We start from the raw sequence: 19,746 nt of genomic DNA on the forward strand, positions 1-19,746 counted from the left end.
TTTTTTGCAGTACGCGGGCCTCTCACTGTTGTGGCCTCTCCCGTTGCGGAGCACAGGCTCCGGATGCGCAGGCTCAGTGGCCATGGCGCACGGGCCCGGCAGCTCTGCGGCCCCGGACCGGGGCATGAACCCGTGTCCCCTGCATCGGCAGGCGGACTCTCAACCACTGTGCCACCAGGGAAGCCCTTTCATTTCTTTTTCTTGCCTGATTCCTCTGGCTAGAAGTTCCGCTACTGTGTTCGACACAAGTGGTGCAGAGGGCAACTTTGTCTTGTTCCTGATCTTAGAGGAAAAGCCTTCAGTCTTTCAGCATTGACTGTTATGTTTGCTGTGGGTTTTTCATATATGGCTTTTATTATGTGGAGTTAGTTTACTTCTGTTTCTTTCTTGTTGATTGTTTTTATGAAGAGTGTTGACTTCTTTCAAATGCTTTTCCTGCACCGGTTGAGATGATCACGTGTTTTTTCCCCTCTTTATTCTATTTAAGTGATGTATTACATTGATTGATCTTCATGTACTGAGCTGTTCTTTCATTCCAGGAATAACTCCTACGTGGTCATGGTGTATAATCCTTTTAATATGGTACTCAATTCAGGTAGATAGTGCTTTTTTAAACTTTTTAAAGCCTTTTATTATGGATATTTCAAACATATACAAATACACCCCTTACCCAGGTTTAACCATTCACTCTTTTTTCCATATTCTTTTCCATTATGGTTTATTACAGGATATTGAATATAGTTCCCTGTGCTATAAAGTAGGACCTGTTGTTTATCCATCCTGTATATAATAGTTTGCAACTGCTAGCCCCAAACTCCCAGTCCAACCCTCCCCGGCCCCCTCCCCTTGGCACCCACAAGTCTGTTCTGTATGTCTCTGAGTCTGTCTCTATTTAGTTTGATAGTATTTTGTTGAGGACTTTTTTTTTTAAATTATTTATTTATTTACTTTGGCTGTGTTGGGTCTTCGTTGCTGCACAAGGGCCCCCTCTAGTTGCAGCGAGCGGAGGCCACTCCTCACTGCAGTGCACGGGCCCCTCACTGTGGTGGCCTCTCTCGCTGCAGAGCATGGGCTCCAGGTGTGCAGGCTCAGTAGTTGTGGCCTGCGGGCTTCAGCAGCTGTGGCACATGGGCTCAGCTGCTCCGTGGCGTGTGGGATCCTCCCAGACCAGGGCTCGAACCCGTGTCCCCTGCATTGGCAGGCGGACCCCCAACCACTGCACCACCAGGGAAGCCCATTGTTGAGGATTTTTGCACCAATGTTCATAAGGTATATTGGTCTGTGGTTTTCTTATAGCGTCTTTGGTATCAGGTTTATGCTGGTCTTATAGAATGAGTTAGGAAGTGTTCCCTCATCTTCAGTTTTTCAATTTTTTAAAAAAAAGTTTGAGAGGAATTGGTGTCAGTTCTTCTCTTTTTTTTAAATAAATTTATTTATTTTTGGCTGCGTCGGGTCTTTGTTGCTGCACGCGGGCTTTCTCTAATTGTGGCGAGCGGGAGCTACTCTTTGTTGTGCTGCCCGGGCTGCCCATTACAGTGGCTTCTCTTGTTGCGCAGCACGGGCTCTAAGCACGTGGGCTTCAGTAGTCGTGGCTCGTGGGCTCTAGAGCGCAGGCTCAGTAGTTGTGGCGCACGGGCTTAGTTGCTCCGCGGCATGTGGGATCTTCCTGGACCAGGGCTTGAACCCGTGTCCCCTGAATTGGCAGGCAGATTCTTAACCACTGTGCCACCAGGGAAGTTCGCGGTGTCAGTTCTTTAGATGTTAGGCAGAATTTGCCGTTGAAGCCGTGAGGTCCAGTTCTTTTCTTTGTATGGAGAATTTGATTGTGGATTCAATCTCCTTCCTAGTTATAGGTCTATTCAGATCATGTATTTCTTCCTGGTTTAGTCTTGGTAGGTTTTGTGTTCCTAGGAATTCGTCCGTTTCATCCAAGTTTTCCACTTTGTTGGTGTACAGTACTTTCTTATAATCTTTTTTATGTCTGTAGAATTGGTAATAATATCCCCACTTTCATTTCTTTCTTTTTTTAAGTTTATTTTTTTATATGAAGTATAGTCGATTTACAGTGTTTTATTTGTTTCTGATGTACATCAGAGTGATTCAGTTTTATATGTGTGTGTGTGTGTGTATTCTTTTTCATATTCTTTTCCATTATGGTTTATCACAGGGTCTTGAATACAGTTCCCTGTGCTCTACAGCAGGACCTTGTTGTTCATCCATCCTATATGTAATAGTTTGCATCTGCCAATCCCAAACTCCCATGCCATCCTTCCCCCACCCCCCTCCCCCTTGGCAACCACAAGTCTGTTCTCTACGCCTGTGAGTCTGTTTCTGTTTTGTAGATATGTTCTTTTGTGTCATATTTTAGATTCCACATGTCAGTGATGTCATATGGTATTTGTCTTTCTCTTTCTGACTTACTTCACTTAGTATGATCATCTCTAGGTCCATCCCACTTTCATTTCTGATTTTAGTATTTTGAATCTTCTCTCTTTTCTTAGTCCATCTAGTTGAATTTTTGTCAATTTTGTTGATCTTTTTGGACAACCAACATTTGGCTTCATTTATTTTCTCTATTGTTTTTCTGTTCTCTATTTCACTTATCTCTGCTCTAATCTTTATTTCTTTCTTCTTTCCTCTGGCTTTGGGTTTAGTTCTTCTTTTCCTAGTTCTTTACATTGTAAAGTTAGGTTACTGATTTGAGATCTTTCTTTTTTTTTTTTAATGTCTGCATTTATAGCCATAAATTTCCCCCTTAGCACCGCTTCTGCTGCATCTCATAAGCTTTAGTATGTTGTGTTTTTGTTTTCATTCATCTCTAAGTATTTTCTAATTTCCACCATGATTTCTTCTTAGATCCATTGGTTGTTTAAAGAGTGTTGTTAAATTTCCACAAAATCGTGAATTTTACAGTTTTCTTTGTTATCGATTTCTAACTTCATCCCGTGGTGGTTAGAAAAGATACTTTGTATGATATCTATCCTTTAAAATCTATTGAGACTTAATGTGTGCCCTGAGGTATGGTCTATCCTGCCAAATGTCCCATGTGCACTTGTGACAACGCGTGTGCTGCTGTCAGGTGGAGGGTTCTCTGTGTGTCTGTTAGGTCTAGTTGGCTTATTGTGTTAAGTCCTCTGTTTCCTTACTTCTGTCTGGTTCTTCTGTCCATTATTGAGAGTAGAATATTGAAATCTTCAACTGTTACTGTAGAATTGCCTATTTTCCCCTTCAAGTTGTCAATTTTTGCTTCATGTATCTTGATGGTGTGTCATTAGCTATGTAAATATTCATAATTGTTATATCTTCTGGCTGTATTGAAACTTTATGAATATATAATGCCTTTCTTTGTTTCTTGTAGCCTTTTTTGATTTAAAGTCTGTTTTGTGTAGCCACTCTTCCTCTAACTTGTTTACTGTTTGCATGGAATATCTTTTTCTATCCTTTTAGTTTCAACCTGTTTGTGACTTTGGATCTCAAGTGAGTCGACTGGAGAAAGGATACAGCTGGATGATGTGTTTTTCACCATTCTGGCAATCTCTGTCTTTTGATTGGGAGTTTAATACATTTACATTTACAGTAGTTACTGATAAGGAGGGACTCACTTCTGTCATTGTGCTATTTGTTTTCTATGCCCTGTAGATTTTTTTGTCCCTTATTTCCTGCATTCCTGTCATATTTTGTTTATTTTTTTAGTGAAATATTTAATTTTTTTCTTAATTTCTTTTTGTGTGTATTCTATAACTATTTTCTTTGTGGTTACCATGGGAATTACATTTAACATTCTAAAGTTATAGCATTCTAATTTGAATTTATAGCAGCTTAACTTTAATAACCTACAAAACCTCTGCTTTTTTATAGCTCCGTCTCCACCTCTTTCAGTTGTTGATGTCGCAGAATGATATCTTTATACATTGTGTGCCCTAAAACATAAACTACTAATTATTTTAAATGCACTATCTCCTAAAGTATGTAAAAAACATACAAGGTTTGGAGTCACAACCCAGAGTTACAGTAATGCCAGCTTTAACATTAATGTTTTTTCCTTTAAAAGTATTAGTCTCTTAAATCATGTAGATAACAAAAAGTTACGAACCATTGTTACAGCAATACTGGCTTGTATAATAGCCCACATATTTACCTTTATTGAGATCTTTGTTTCTCCACATGGCTTTGAGGTACCATCTAGTGTTCCTTCATTTCACCTACAGGACTCCCTGAGCATTTCTTGCAGGTAGTCCTAGTGGTCACGAACTCCCTCAGCTCTTGTTTATCTGGGAATGTCCTCATTTCCCCCTTACTTTTTTTTTTTTGGCCGCACTGCATGACTTGTGGGATCTTAGTTCCCCAACCAGGGATTGAACCTAGGCCCTTGGCAGTGAGAGCGCGGAGTCCTAACCTCCGAACTACCAGGGAATTCTCTCCCCGTTACTTTTGAAGGACAGTTTTGCTTGGATAGAGTTTTCTTTGTTAAGAGGTCCCCCCCCTGCCTTGAGCACTTTGAATATATTGGCTGTCTTTTGCCTCCAACATTTCTGATGAGAAGTCTGCTCGTTATCTATTCGAGGATCCCTTGTATGTGACAGGTTGCTTCTCTTTTGATGCTTTCAAGATTCTTTGTGTTTTGAAAGTTTGGTTATAATGTTTCTCAGTTTGGGCCTCTTTGAGTTCATCTTCCTTGTAGTTTGTTGAGCTTCTTGGATGTTTATATTCATGTCTTTCATCAAATTTGTGAAGTTTTCAGTGAGTATTTCTTCATATATTTTCTCTGCATGTTTCTTTCTCTGCCTTTTCTCCTTCTGGGACTCCCATAATGCATATGTTGCTCTGTTTCGTCATGTCCCACAGGTTCTTTAGGCACTGCTCACTTTTATTCAGTCTTTTTTCTTTCTCCTCCCCAGCCTCAATAATTTCTATTCTCATATCTTCACATTCACTGATTCTTTCTTCTGCCTGCTCGTATCTGCCTTTGAATCTCTCTAGTGAGTTTTTCATTTCAGCTGTACTTTTAGCTCCAGGTTTTTTGTCTGTTTGTTTATTTCTTTTTAGCTTCCTATCTCTTTGTCGATATTTCTACTTTGTTTATATTAATGCACTGTTTTCTTGACTTTCTCTGCATATTCCTGTTGTTCTTTGAGCATAGTTAAGGCTGTGCTATAAAATGTCTAGTATATTTGCCATTAAGTCTTTTTCAGGGACACATTCTGTTTAATTATTTTTCCCTTTGGATAGGCCATACTCTCCTGTTTCTTTGTGTGCCTTGTGTTTTTTTGTTGAACACTGGGCATTTGAATCTAATAATATGGTGCCTCTGGAAATCAGATTCTGCCCCTTCCGCAGGGTTTGCTATTATTTTGTAATTGTTTTTTTCCCCTGGCTGTTATAGGCTGTGTCTGTGCTGTGGATCAGCCTGAGGAGTGAATTTAATGTCTTCTCAGGTCTTTTCTAAGCCTTTCTCTGGTCATGCGTGGTCACTTTCTAGTTTTCCTCATATATGCAGTTGTTTCTGAATGTCCTAGTCTTTGACGAGTGGCTCCCAAAAGGGGGAAAGCACAAATGAAGGGGGAAAGCTGGTGCTGGCCCTTTAAGTCTTTGGGAGGTCTTGAGATGCAGGGGGAGGGGCTGCAGCGAAGGCTGCCTCCCCCTTTTTCTGTGCGCTGTGGTCAGAAGCAGCAATCAGAGCGCAGATCACGGACGTTTGAGGGACAGGGTCCTTCTTCGCCCTGGCTCCTGCGAACTGAGTGCCAGCTGCACCTAGGACACGTGCAGCAGCCTGCTGTGCTCAGAGCTGAAGCTGAGCAGAATGAACTGCAGTTTATGTCCACGTTCTCCCCTGGAGATTGTAAGACTTCAGCAGGCTCTGGGGTTCGGAAATCGGTACGTCAGTACTGTCGTTTTCCGGGGGGGAGAGAGGTTTCTGGTGCTTCCTACCCGGCCATCTTTCCAGAATCTTCTCCGGGATGGCCACTCTATCCAGGCCCAGAGGTGGACAGCCGTGAGCCAGTCTCACCTGGCCCCCGACCCTGGTCCGCGGCATCCTGCCACTTTGCAGGGGTGGCTCGTGGCTGCGCGGCTCTGCCCACGGACCCGGAGGCCTGTGAGGGCCAAGCCTTCAGTCGGCCGCCCACCCCGGACTCCAGCGCGGGTGCCCCCTCGCTCCATCCCACGCGTGTGCAGGAGCGCCTCGTCCTGTGCCGTCGCCCGGGCTGTCTGCTCACGTGTCTGCATTCTGTGGGGAAGACGGATGACGAGCAAGTGACCCCGTGCGGAGGCGGGACAGGCAGACCGTGCAGTGCAGTGGTGAGCACTGCCGGCTGCCCATCAAGAACGGGCAGGGACGGTGATGGGCCGCCTGGGGCCTGCATTGTGGAAACGCGCTGGGCCTGCGGGAATCTGGAGGAAGAGCATTCTGGACACTCGGAGCAGCTGCCCAGATGCTGGGTCCAGGCCTGGCCTCTTTAGGGAGCTGGAGGTGGGGGGTTGACTGCAGGGAAGCTCTGGGCCAGCAGGGGAAGCGTGGGGTCACCTTGTGCGAGGGTCACCTCGTCTAATGACGGGTTTGGGGTGGGTTTGGTGGGGAGCAGCCCGATCCATATTTTGGGGTCCCGGGGAGGGCAGGTGGAGGACAGGTGCGGGCACTGGGGACTCCCTGCTGGAGCCGTACCAGCAGAGGAGATGGTGAGGGAGCCCCGGGGAGGGTGGAGACCCCCGTGAAGACAGCTGTTAACAAATGGGAGGGGACGCCCGCGTGCGAAGGGGTCAGAGAAGAGAGCAAACTGGACTGAGCCCTGGCGGAGCAGCTCAGGGGTTGCTGGCTGACGGGGTGGGATGGTGGGAGCCGGCGGCAGTGCCTGGAGTCACCCTGTGAAAGGAGCCGAGACCTCCGTGGACACAGGCAGGACCGGGAGCACAGGAGGCGGCGGGGGCACCTCTGTCCCCGGCGTGAGGTGGAGGGGTGGGCGGGGAGGAGAGGGTGAAGCAGCGTCTCTGATGCGGGAAGCCCCGGGAAGGGGGGGCCCTGGCCACATGCCCTTGGATGTCCCCGTGATGCATGGTCCTGGGTCAACCTGCGCACCTGTACATGGCCGGGCCCTTCCCTGCGCGTGGGGCGCCCCCGGGCGAGACCTTGGTGGGTGAGAGGCGGCCCGCGTCGTGCAGCAGAGGGAGGGTGGTGGAGACTCGGGGTCTGTGCCCTTGAGGTGCAGGGCAGGTGGGTCGGAACAGGGTCCCTGAGTGGGAGCGGCGGCCTCTGTGGTGACAGGGTGAGGGTGTGGCCCTGGGTGCGGCTGGGGTCTGGGTGGGGGTCACTGGGAGGAGGGTGTTACTGGGATGTGACGAGGGGACGAGTGGGTAAGCACGGGCACCAGGGTCATCCGGGGTCCCCCGGGGGGCGTGGCTCTTCCAGAAGCGGGTGGGCCCGCCAGCTGCTGTGGCCCCGGCCGGACAGAAGCCTAGAGGCCGGTGTGTCCAGAGCAGGAGGCATGAGCTCAGAGGGGCCCTGACCGGGGGCGCAGGCAGGGCCTCAGAGCGGGACGGAGGGCCCGAGGCGCGGAAGCGAGATGGAAGCAGGTGGGCTGCTAGGATGCTCACGAACCCTCCGGACTAGAGGTGACGGTGGTGTGGTGGGAAATGATCGAGTCCCGGATGCCTTGTGGAGTCTGGGGAGCAGGGCTTGCTGGCAAACGGGGCGTGGGGGTGAAGGGCGGGGGTGGGCCAAGGGCGCCCCGGCTTTGGGCCGAGGCTGAAGGAAGGGTGAGGTGCCGTCGTCGGCTGGGGCCAGCCTGGGGAGGTGGGCTGGGCACCAGGGGCTGGTTTAGAGGCCGCGACAGACCTGGAGTGGAGGCGCGAGCCTGGCGCCCGGACGGCCCTGGGGGAAGGAGGGCAGAGGTAGAGACCGGGGAGGGGGGAAATAGCCAGAGGGGTGTCACTGTTTGGGTGTAACTGTTTCCCTTTCTCTTTTTCTTGATTGAGGTGAAATTCACACAGCATAAAATTGGCCATTAAAAGTGAACAATTCAGTGGCATTTAGAACATCCCCAGGTTGTGTGACCATCACCTCCGTCTAGCTCAAAGTACAGTTTTCACAGCCAAGAGACCAGATGAGATGCCGGGAGGGTGCCTGGCGGGGAGGGGTACGCACGCGGCCTGGAAGGCAGGAGGACCCCTGGGAGGCAGGCGGCCTGGCCAGAGGCTGCCTGGTCCAGGAAGAATGGGGTCAGTGCCACGGAGGCCAGAGGGGTCTGCGATGGGGGTGGTGGAGCGGTGGGGATGAGAGGGATGGGGGGCGTCTGGAAGGCTCCTCGGGGCCAAGAGAGGGACTTTGGCAGTGTGCGTGGTGCTGGCCGGAGTGATGGAAGAGCTGGGGAAGGACGGTGCGGGAGAGAAGAGGGAACTAGGCCAGGCAGGTGGGGAGGGCTCAGGAGAGGAGGCTGAGCGAGGCTGGGTCCCGTGCTTGCCTCTCAGTGGACTGGGCACTGGGGCCGGGAGAGGAGAAGGCGTGAACCACAGGTATTCACTGAGCGCCTGCTGTATACAGGGTGCCGGCTTTGGTGATGGGAACCACCAGGCACAGAAGCCAATTGCCTGCCCTCCCGGAGCTTCGATTCCAGCGGGAGACAGAGGATAGACACAGCCCAGGCTGCACTGTGTGTTGGGAAGCGCCAACAGTGGAAACGGGGCGTGGGACCCGGATTGAGGCGAAGGGCGGGTGCTGTGCGTGTGGGGAGGGCCCGGCCCCAGCAGATGAGTAACTGTGATGGGCGGTGGGCACAGGCTGTGGGCCCCTAGGCGGCCACTGGGCCTTCTGTCCAGAGCCACTTGCCTGGCTGTGCCCACCAGGACTCGGCCCTCCTCTGCCTTGCGGGGGCCGAGGTCCCTGGAGCCGGGCCACAGGGTTCGGCCAGACCCACCGTGCCATTGACAGGTCCCGCTGCACACCCTCCTCCCCCGGCTGGGCCTTGGCCGAGGGACACACCTGCTCTTGCTGGCTCAGCCCCAGGACATGTCTCACCTGGCCTCGGTCGGGCTCCCGGAGACGGAAATAGTCAGGGGGCTGAGTCACTGAGTGCCCTAGGAGAAAGCCGGGCAGAGCCGGGGCAGAGGGAGGGCAGAAGACGGGAGAGGAGCCGGGCGGAAGCTGGCGGCCTGGAGCAGCCTGCTGGGCGGCAGGTCCCGTCACCCTGATTCAGAGAGGGTGCGGCAGGAGCCTGGAGAAGCACAGAGCAGCCCCGGCACTTGAGGGGCCGGGGCAGGAGTGCACATGGAGACTCAGGCCTGGCCCCTCTCCCGCCCCCTCTTATTGCAGGGCCCCATGCGCTCCACCCACACAAGCCCATGCCCTTGGTCACCCCGTGGCCCGGGCCATTGGGCAAGGAATCCCTGAGTCCTGGGTGCTCTGAAGTAGACAGAGGGGCAGGGCAGGCTCTGGACGGCTCGGCGGCCCCTTGCCCCGCAGGGACAGGGTGCAGCCAGAGTGGAGCCCGGACCAGGGGTGGGGCCCTCCTGCCCGGGACTAAGGGGGTCCTGGTGCTGGGGTACCCCTACCAGCTCTCCTCCCGCCGTGGGCCCCCTCCCACCCCAGGGGCTCCGAGCTCAGGAGTGTGGGGCTTTCGCATATACACGGACACCCCAGCCCTGTGCCTGTCTCCTGGCCCTGATGGGGAAGGGGGGCTTGTGCAGATGGGGTGGACCTGGCTGTGCCCCAGCGGCTTGGGAGGGAAGCCTGCGGGAACAGCCTGTCCACTAGGAAAGCTGAAGGTCACCCACCCCCTTCCTTGGGGACCTCCTGCCAGCCATTATCCAGCCCCTCATCGCCCCCGCTGCACGCGTGCACATGCGCCCACCCCAGAGGTCCTTGGCCTCAGGGTCGCATCCCCAGTGGTCGGGCCGGGGCGGCCCTCCTGCCCGAGATTGTGCCGAGAGGCTTTTGTCGGAAGGAGGGAGGGGCTGGCATCAAGTGAATTACCGATTAGCTGAAGTGCAGGCACAGCGCAGGGAGAGTTAATCCATTAATCGACCAGAGGGACACACAGGAGACTGTCCTGGAGCTGCCTGCAGGGCCACGGCGAGGGGCCCGCACACCCCACTGGTCTCCATGTACTGCTTTGGGGGCTTTGGGGGGCGGTCACTCTGCCTGACCCCAGGGACCTTAAACTGTTTCTCAGAGTCACCCCCAGAACTCGCCTCCCAGGGTCTGAATACTTCCTTAAAGTAGGGGCTCTTGATTGGAAAGCCCTCCCAGGGCCCAAAGGCCTGGCGCCCAGGGGTGCCGTTCCTGGCATGTGCTGCTTGACCGGCCCTCCGGGGACGGTGAGTCCTGAGAGCAGCAGGTGGTCTGTGGGCTGGGCCAGCAGGCCCTGGACTGGTGCCCTTCTCACTGCCTTTAGGATTTTTGCAGCAATTTGCAGGGGCAGAGGACAGACAAGCACTCAGCCCAGCCACGGGTGACCCGTGTGTCGGGGGCACTGCAGGCCCACTGTGCGCTGGGCAGGCGGGGAGCAGCCGGTGCCTCCCCCGAGCAGAGGCAGGCCTCTCCTCTCCCGGTGGCCTTGCCATGGTGCCGCGCGTGACGGCAGGGTTGGGGGGACTCCCCCAGGCCGGGACTATGGGCTTCCCAAACTGCGGTGCGCAGGCTGGGCTTGGGGTCAGGACGCCTCCTGCTTCAAACCTGTTTCAAACCATCTTCTCGCCTTTCCCCGCCAGCCCCTGAGGGAGCCCCAGGAGGGGGCAGCGGGGTAGTCACCTCCCGAGATGATGGACAGGCTTCCTCAACAGCCTGGATGCTGGGCTGGGGCTCCCGTGGGCGCCGGCCACCCGTACACATCCTCGCGCCCACCTTCTTTGAACCAGGAAGGTGGTTCCAGGGTGGAGGGTGGGAGACATGTGCCTGCCCTCTGATCCCAGCTTTGCCGCTGTGTGACCTCAGACACCATCTGACCCTCTCTGGGCATTTTTTGCCTTATTGTGTAGAACTGGACTAACGGCAGGACACAGCCTCAGAGGGAGTGGAGAGGAGCGGCAAGGTAACATGGTTGGTCATTGCGCCGTGAGTGTGATGAGGCCGTAGAGCTGTTACAGCGGCTGAAGGGACCAGCAGGAGGCCGGGCGGCAGGCGCTGAGTCCCGAGGACACTGTTGCAGGTGTGAGGATCTGCAGGACGCCCAGGACAGACCAGGCCTCTGGATCGGCCCATGTGGCCCCCGGGTGCCAGCTGGACGCCACTCTGGGGGACGCACCCCTCGAGAGGAAGCAGGTGCCTGCCTGCCCTTCAGGGCAGGACGCAGGGGACGGAAGCCCTGACTTTGCTGCTTCTCCAGTCTGTTGGGACAGGTCCGGGGTTGTAGACACATCTTTCTTAAATTCACTTTTATTGAGGTGTGACGTACAGAGGATAAAACGCACCCCTTTGGAATATGGGAGAAGTATCCGCCGTCACCCCACAAGCCCCCGCGGGTCCTGCGCAGTCAGCCTTGCTTCCCTGATGACATAAGATGGAGAGCATCCTCCTTGTGCTTATTTGCCGTCTTCCAACACGTGTTTGTTAAAACCTTTTGCCTATTTTTGTAATTGGGTTGTTTTATTACTGAGTTTGAATAGTTTTTTTTTTTTTGCGGTACGCGGGCCTCTCACTGTTGTGGCCTCTCCCGTTGCGGAGCACGGGCTCCGGACGCACAGGCTCAGCAGCCGTGGCTCACGGGCCCAGCCGCTCCGCGGCACATGGGATCTTCCCGGACCGGGGCACGAACCTGCGTCCCCTGCATCGGCAGGCGGACTCTCAGCCACTGCACCACCAGGGAAGCCCTGAATAGTTCTTTATATGCTTTGGACACAAACCTTTTATCAGATATATGATTTGCAAAATTTCTCCCAGTGTGACTTGCCTTTTCATTCCCTTGACTAGTGCCTTTCAAAGAGCAGATTTTTTAAAAATTCTGATAAAGCAATGTATCTTTCTTTAAAAAATGGGTTCTGCTTTTAGTGTTATAGCTAAAGTCTTTGCCTAACCCAAGGTCACAAATATTTTTCTCCTCTTTTCCTTTGGAAGCTTTATGGTTTCAGGTTTTACATTTGGTGCTCTGATGCATTTTGAATTACTTTTTATATATGGCGGGAGGTTTGGATTGGAGTCTAATATTTGCAGATGATACCTGTTTCAGCTCCATTTGTTGAAAGATTATTCTTTCTCCACTGAACTGCCCGTACACCTTTGTCAGTAATTGGTTGTCCACACATGTGTGGCCTATTTCTGGACCCTCTATTCTGTTCCGTTGATCTATTTGTTTTTTTTTGCTGATACCAACACCATCTTGATAACTGTGGCTTTGCAATAAATTCTAAAACCTTCATCTTTGTTCTTTTTCAAAGTTGTTTTGGCTCTTCTAGGTCCGCTGCATTTACATACGGATTTTAGAATCAGCTTGTTAATTTCTGCTCTAAAAATCCTGCTGGAATTCTGGTTGGGATTGCATTGAATCTATGGATTAATTTGAGAGAGTTTACATCTTAACAATATAGAGTGTTCCAACCCATGAAAGTAGCATCTCTCGCCACATATTTGGGTCTTTAATTTTTTCAGCAATATTTTGTAGTTTTCAGCGTACTGTTTTGCATATCTGGTCATATCTACCCCTAAGTATTTAATATTTTTGTGCTATTGTAAATGGTATTCAGAATTTTTAAATTGTGGTAAAATACATAATATTTGCCGTTTTACTCTTTTAAGGGTATAGCTCAGTGGCATTAAGAACATTCACATTGCTGTTCAACTCTCTCCAGAATGTAATTGTATTTTTAAATGTCCAGTTTCTGACTGCTTGTTGCCGGTTTATAGAAATACGACTGACTTTTGTATATTTCTCTTGTATCCTGCAACCCCGTGGGTTAGTTCTAGTACTGTTTGTGTAGACTCCAGCAGATTTTCTATATGGATAAACGTGTTGTCTCTGCATAGACCCATTTTACTTCTTCCTTTCCAACCTGGATGCTTTTTATTTATCTTTATTGCCTCACTGCACTGACCAGAACCTCTAGTGTAGTGAGTGTAGTGTTTATGTTTGTTTGTGTTAAATTTTTTAATAGCTTTATTCAGATATAATTTATATACCATACAATTCACCCATTTGAAGTGAACAATTCAGTGGTTTTTAGTGTACTCACAGGGTTGGGCTACTGTCACCACAGTCGATTTAAAAACATTTTCATTATTCCAAAAAGAAATGCTATCTCTCCCCATTCTTCACATCTCCCCAACCCTAGACGTCCACTGTTCCCTCCAGGGTAATGTTGGATAGAAGTGAATAGAGCAGATATTCCTGTCTAGTTCCCCGTCTTAGCGGGGAAGCACTCAGCCTTTCTCCATTGAGTATGATGTCAGCTGTAGGTATTTCACAGATGCCCCTTATCTAGTTAGGGAAGTTCCCCTCTACTCCTAGTTTTCTGAGGAGTTTTATCAGGGTGTTACATTTCGTCAAGTGCTTTTTCTGCATCTGTTGAGACGATCTTATGGCTTTTCTTTCTTAATCTGCAAATATGGTGAATCACACCGATTGATTTTCAGATTTTACGCCAGCCTTGCATTCTTGGTATGAACCCTTGTTGGTTGCAGTCTTTGTACTTTTTACATATTGTCGGATGTGCGAATTTTTATGGACATATTTTCATTTCTCTTGGGTAAATACTGAGGAGTAGAATTGCGGGGTGATAGGAGAGATATATGTTTAATTATGTAAGCAACTGCAAACCATTTTCCAAGGTGGGTTGAACCAATTTATCCTCCTGCCGGCAGTGTCTGAGAACTCCGTGCTCTGCACTGTCATCCATACCGGCTGGTACCAGTCTCGTAAATTTTACCCTTTCTAGTGAATGTGTGACAGTGTCTTATCACCATAGCTTTTTATTCTTTTTTTTTTTGCGGTTCGCGGGCCTCTCACTGCCGTGGCCTCTCCCATTGCGGAGCACAGGCTCCGGACGCGCAGGCTCAGCGGCCATGGCTCACGGGCCCAGCCGCTCTGCGGCATGTGGGATCTTCCCGGACCGGGGCACGAACCCGCATCCCCTGCATCGGCAGGCGGACTCTCAACCACTGTGCCACCAGGGAAGCCCCCACCATAGCTTTTTAAAAAGGCACCAACTTCCTGCTCTTCAAGTGACAACTTTCTGTTGCCCCTGCCCCCAGCACCTGATTTCGCCGTGTCTTGTCTTCTTACTGTTATATGAAAGGCTTAGGGTCTCCGTTCCTTAATTTTAAACTTCTGTGAGCCCTCTTTGGAAGGAGGCCGCCCAGGTTGTATCTGTGGGCACACACATGTGCACACCCTCACACACACAGTGGGCGGGCGGGCGGGGATCAGTGCGTCCCGCTGCCGTCGCATGACACTGGGCAAGTGTGTAGCCTCTCCTTGAACTTTGGTATCTGTGATCAGAGATGGACGGTGTGGGCCGTGGCCTCGAGGCATCAGTTCTAATCACCTGCTTCCTTGGGCTGCTCTCTGCGTCACACCTATTTTTCTCTCTAGAGCAGAGCTTGGCAGATGTAAAGGGCCAGATAGTGACTGTTTTAGGCTTTGTGGACCACACGTTCTCTGTGACAACCACTCAGCTCTGTCCCTGCGCCACAGAAGCAACCATGAGCACAATGTAAATGATGGGCATGGCTGAGCGCCCATGGTTTGTAGAACTTTACGAGACCAGGCCCGAGGGCCGCCGTTTGCCAATCCAGTCCCTGCTAAAGTGTCCTGTAAACAGGGCTTCCGGGATAGGGGACAGACAGCCTCCTGCTGGAGCCTGTGTGAGAGGATGGGGGCGCGTGGGCACCGGTCCTGGCCCCGCGGCAGGGCTGGATCTTCTGGTGGCCCTTGTTCAGCCAATCTCAGAATTTTCGCTTCAGTAGACAAAGGCTGTGAGGGGGCCCAGAGCCAAGGTCCACGCTCAGAGCAGAACCCAGCAGCATCACCGAGCTGTGCACAGGGGGTCTCCCCTGCACCAGGGCCCTCCCGGGGGCTCATTTCACCCATCACCCTAGCAAGTGGCTGCCATCGTCCCAGCACACAGAGGAAGAGGGTGAAGCCCGGAGCGGTGCCACCTGCCCCGGGCCCTGGGAGGACGGAGCACGGCGGGTGAGGGTGGGACCGCCCTCCGGGACCTCACTTCAGTCTTTCTCCACAACCCCTGGGACACTGTCGCTCCCTGCAGCGCGTTCTTCCCCAGAAGCCGCGGTGCCTGCCCAGCGCGCCCTCACCCCGCTGGCACACGTCTGTTGATGCAGATCCCAGGCGCTGGGACTTAGGCCCTCAGGATGCCATAGAGGACGGGCAGGTAGACTCCCTGCTAAACAGACAGCCCCACGTCTCTGGGACCTGACTTGTCCTCACAGCAGTCCCCTCGGCGGTGTCCGTCCCCCCCCCCATCCGGGCCTCTGTCCTCCGGGCAGTGACTCAGGGGCCCGGCTCTTCCCCCCGCCCCGGCCCCCCAGCCCCCCGAAGGATGGGCCCGGAGCACGGCGTGGGGGGTGTGTGGCTGCCAGCCGGGCCTGGAGGCACGTGGGTCCCCCTGCTCACGCTTCACTGGCCAGACTCGGGTCCCGCGGCCACGCCGAGCTGCAGGCGAGGCCTGGAAGTGTCGGCGCCGTGACCCCACGGAGGGGCAGACGCTGGTGAGCCGGCAGGTGCTGGGGGCCGGGCCAGGGTGGGCTGAGCTGGAGCAGCCCCTGGAACCCCCAGGACAAGCGGTGCGGCTGGACCAGCCGGGCTGTGGTGGCCGCCGGGCAGGGAACCTCTGTGCCCAGAACTGTGCTGTCAGTGGCCTCGGGACGCACAGCCTGGAATGGCGGAGGGGGGGGCACCCGGCGTTTGGCAGGCGGGTATGACAGGGCCGCGGGGCTCAGCCGGGAGTCCTCTGGGGTCCCGGTGAGCGGCCAGGTGCCAGGAGCTCGGGCAAGGGTGCCACAGCCCCTCCCCCTGCCCTGGTTCAGTTTTCTAGCAGTCCTGTCCCCGTCCCCATTGCAAATGGGTTCCTGCACCACGGGACATGCAGCGGCCACCCCGCTCGGGCCCCGGGTGCCTGTCTTCTCCGTTCACTTGCTCTCAGACCTGCTAGCTTTCCGTCCGGATTTCCTCACTTCCGCAGAGTGGGCACCGCTGCTGGACCCGGCAGGGGGTGGGGGAACATGGCCACACTGGGTGGGCCGCGGGGCGGGCTGGGCTGGGGCCTGGCAGGGGGACCCCGGGTGGGTGCTCTCCTGGGTCCTCTTTGCAGCAGCCAAGTGGTTTCTTGAAAGTGACACACGTGGGGAAGCACGTCCTGAAGGTAAAGGGCTGATGTAGCACGTCAGTTCCTGCAGACGCACGTTTTCCGCCGCCCCACGAGCTAGTGAAAGCTGGTCACGAGTGGGGGTCTTCTGTCCAGGAGCCCTTGGGCTGGAGGTCTTCTGGGGCTCCCTGGCCCCCAGTGTTTCCTTCCGCCCCCTCCCCAGAGGCTCAGAGCTGGGGCATGCGGCCTCCTCCCTACCCAAGCCCCCCGTGCCCACCCACCAGGGTCCTCACACACCCGTGCACCCCAGTACATCGGGGGCCCGACTTGTGGCCGCTGCCAAGCCCTTGCCACCAGAGTACCTCCCCAGGTCACATTCAGGGCAGTGGGGTGGTGGCCTCTCCCTGGCATCCCCCCAGCGGTCACCCTGGGGCAGTGGGAGGGAGCTTGCAGGCCCCCCACCCACGTACGTTCCGGGGGCCGAGACAGCCCGTGGTGAACAGGGACCTAAGTGCCAGGACGGGCCGACGCCGGGGAGAGAGAGGTGTCACGAGGGGTGCATGGGGCCTGGTCGTGGTCGGGGAGGCCAGGGGGGGACGTGTGAGCTGGGGCGGGGGTGCCGGGGCAGAGGAGAGGTCCCCAAGGCTCCACCCAGAGAGTTGACGTGATGAGCGTCTGTGTGCCCAGTGGGCAGAGGCTTGGCCGGGGGGACGCAGGGCATCAGGGCGCGAGGCTGGGAGTCAGGAGGATGGAGGGGCCCCTCCGCTCACAGCCCATCTGAGCTGGGGTGAGGCCCGAGGCCCCCGGGTCTCTGGGCTGCCCCAACCCGTGCTGGCCCCGGTTGGGAGCCACCGCTGTCAGCCAGCCCCATGCAGGGGGGAGGCAGGGCAGGGGCCCCCCGGAGGCCTCGGAGCGCCTGCCTCTGCGTCCCTGGGCAGGGCAGCCCCTCCCCTGCCGCCCAGCTGCAGCCAAGCCCCCGACCCCGAGAGCGGCCAGCATCCCTCATTAGGAGGCCGGGCTCGCCGGTGCCCGCAGCGCCCCGTGGAGAGTCTGCCGAGAGGCTGGGGCAGGGGCCCTCGGGATGACACGGCCTTTTGACTCCCGAGGCTCCTCTGTTCCACGTGCCACCTAGACTATGTGTCACGGGCCAGAGACCTACCTCCCTGGCTTCCAGTTTCTTCCGCGAGACCCTAGAGCGGTCACACCCCGTGCGGCCTTGGCACTAGATGGCTGTGAGCTGGGCCGTGAGTGCCAGAACGGGGCTTTTCCTTCCCCAGAGCTCACCTGCCCATCCCGCCAGCTGCCTGGGCCCCTGTGTCTGCGAGCTGACCCTTCATTCCATACGGGCAGGGAGGTGTGTCTGGGGCACGGGGCCCAGGGCCCTGGGCTGGAGGGGTCTTGACCCAGGAACCAGAGGTGCCTGCCACCCCTACGGATTCCGCCCCCCGCCACCACACACACACGCACGCTGTGTGGGCCTGTGGCTGGTGTTTGGTCTCTGAGGAGGGCTCTGACCCTCTGGCACCAGGGTGGGTTCTTGGGGGTCCCTAAAGGGAGGTGCAAGGCTGTGTCCTCAGTAGGGTGGGGGGCCTGGGCCGGCCCCCCATGGGTACAGCCACCTCCCAGCCTTCTCTTTCTTCTCTTTATTTTTGGCTGAGTCCGGTCTTCGTTGCGGCACGCGGGCTCTTCGTTGCGGTGCGCCGGCTCCTCTCTAGGTGCGGCATGCAGGTTTTCTCTTCTCTAGTTGTGGCGCACAGGCTCCAGGGTGCGTGGGCTCTGTAGTTGCAGCACGTGTGATCTTAGTTCCCTGACCAGGGATCGACCCCTCGTCCCCTGCATTGTAAGGCAGATGCTTTACCACTGGACCACCGGGGAAAGTCCCCCAGCCTTGTCTTATCACAGAAGAAAGTGTCCTCCTGACCTAGGGCTGGGGCATCCACGTGCAGATCCCAGCGACCCCCGGGTCTGTGGGCTCCCGGGCCCCTCGGGTGGCAGTGGCCGCAGGGTGGGCTCAGTGCTGTGCTCTCACACGGGCGTGGCGGGTGTTTGCTAGTTTAGGGGCTGGGTGCAGACCAGCCCCCCAGGGGCTCCCAGGGAAGCCTGCTCAAGCTGGTGGCCCTCGGCTGGGAGCCACTGGGCATCTTGATTTAGACCAGTCTGATCCAGAAGCTTCCCTGAGAGACGGGAAGCCTTTACTGGGCGACCTGTCCTCTCCAGAGAAAGCCTCCTCTGTAGGACTCCTTTCCACGGCCCAGCCCCCCACGCGGTTACCACGTGGACGCACAGATGGGGAGGAACTGGGGGCTCGGGTGCCAGCACCCACTTAGCCTCCGCCCAACTGAACAAGCATCACGTCCCCACTGTCTGCGGTGCCGCTGTCCAGTTGGAAAATTTCAAAGCTCTCGAAGTGTGGACACAATTGGGCCTCCACAGCCCCGCCCTAGCCACATTCTGCTTTCTCCGTTGCCTCAGCTGCAGGACGTGACACGTGTCGGCGTGTCCTGGTCACGCCTGCCGGACGGGCGCTGATCATGGGTTCTCATCACGTCGTCCCAGTGTCTCCCCTGCTACTGTGGTCCACTCAGGGTCCCCTCGGTCCCCAGGAGCAGCTAGGATGATGAGGTGGGGCTGCTCCTCTGTGCGAGGGGCAGGGACCCCCACTCTGGGCCCCCAGAGCCTGTGAACCTGGTCTCCTGGCCGGCCTTCCATTGCACAGACGAGACCAAGGCCAGAAAGGGAGGGGGCCTTCCAGCCCTGTGGGCCCTGGTCCAGTGTTCTGTGCCCTCTGGGGGACCCTCGGGGTCAGCGCCCCCTGAACATCCGGCCTTGTCTTCCAGATCCTGACTGGGCCTCATACACCCTAGGGGTGTTCATCTGTCTGAGCTGCTCTGGAATTCACCGGAACATCCCTCAGGTCAGCAAGGTGAAGTCCGTCCGCCTGGATGCCTGGGACGATGCCCAAGTGGAGGTAAGGCTGGGCAGGGGTGCCAGGTGGGGAGGGGAGGACACAGGCCTGTGCCGTTGCCCTGGGTGACCTCGGCGCCACCCTCTGGGTCATGACACCTCAGAGGTCACTCCATCTCTGGTGCCCCAAGGGGGCCTGGGCTGTCAGGGATTCCAGGCTGCGGGGAGACCATCCACAAGTGTCCGGAGGCCAAGGGGCCAGCAGCTGGACCTCGGCCCTCCTGTGCCGCTGCCCCCGCCCTGTGCATCCAGTCCCAGGACTGCCTCTCCCTGCCTCCCTCTTGCGGCAGCTGCGGAGTGAATGAATGAGCGAGCGAGTGCGGGAGAATACTGATTCCTCTCCATGGGCAGTTCCTGCTGCTTTGGTCCCGTTTCCCCACACCTGGGGCATTTCTGGTGCTCAGGGAACACAGCATGTGGAGCAGCTGTGCAATGGGACAGGCCCTCTTGTCGTTCGGGTTTCATTGCCATTAACCTTATGGAGAGTCGCAGAAGGTAACGAAAGTCAAGCCCTTCACTGAGCCACCCACCCACCCACAC

At 55.0% G+C, this 19,746-nt stretch overlaps 1 protein-coding gene across 3 annotated transcripts in view; it reads left to right on the top strand.

The window, feature by feature from the left end:
• Positions 1-19,746, top strand: part of ADAP1 (ArfGAP with dual PH domains 1) — a 73,853-nt gene that overhangs the window by 21,877 nt on the left and 32,230 nt on the right. For all 3 annotated transcript variants that reach the window (XM_024763547.1, XM_024763548.1, XM_024763549.1), the window contains exon 2: positions 19,080-19,210. In XM_024763547.1, the coding sequence (XP_024619315.1) occupies positions 19,080-19,210 (131 nt within the window). The remainder of the gene's footprint in view (positions 1-19,079; positions 19,211-19,746) is intronic.

This window comes from Neophocaena asiaeorientalis, unplaced genomic scaffold (assembly GCF_003031525.2).
Source record: "Neophocaena asiaeorientalis asiaeorientalis breed wild unplaced genomic scaffold, Neophocaena_asiaeorientalis_V1.1 scaffold223, whole genome shotgun sequence".
NCBI classification, from domain to species: Eukaryota; Metazoa; Chordata; class Mammalia; order Artiodactyla; family Phocoenidae; genus Neophocaena; species Neophocaena asiaeorientalis.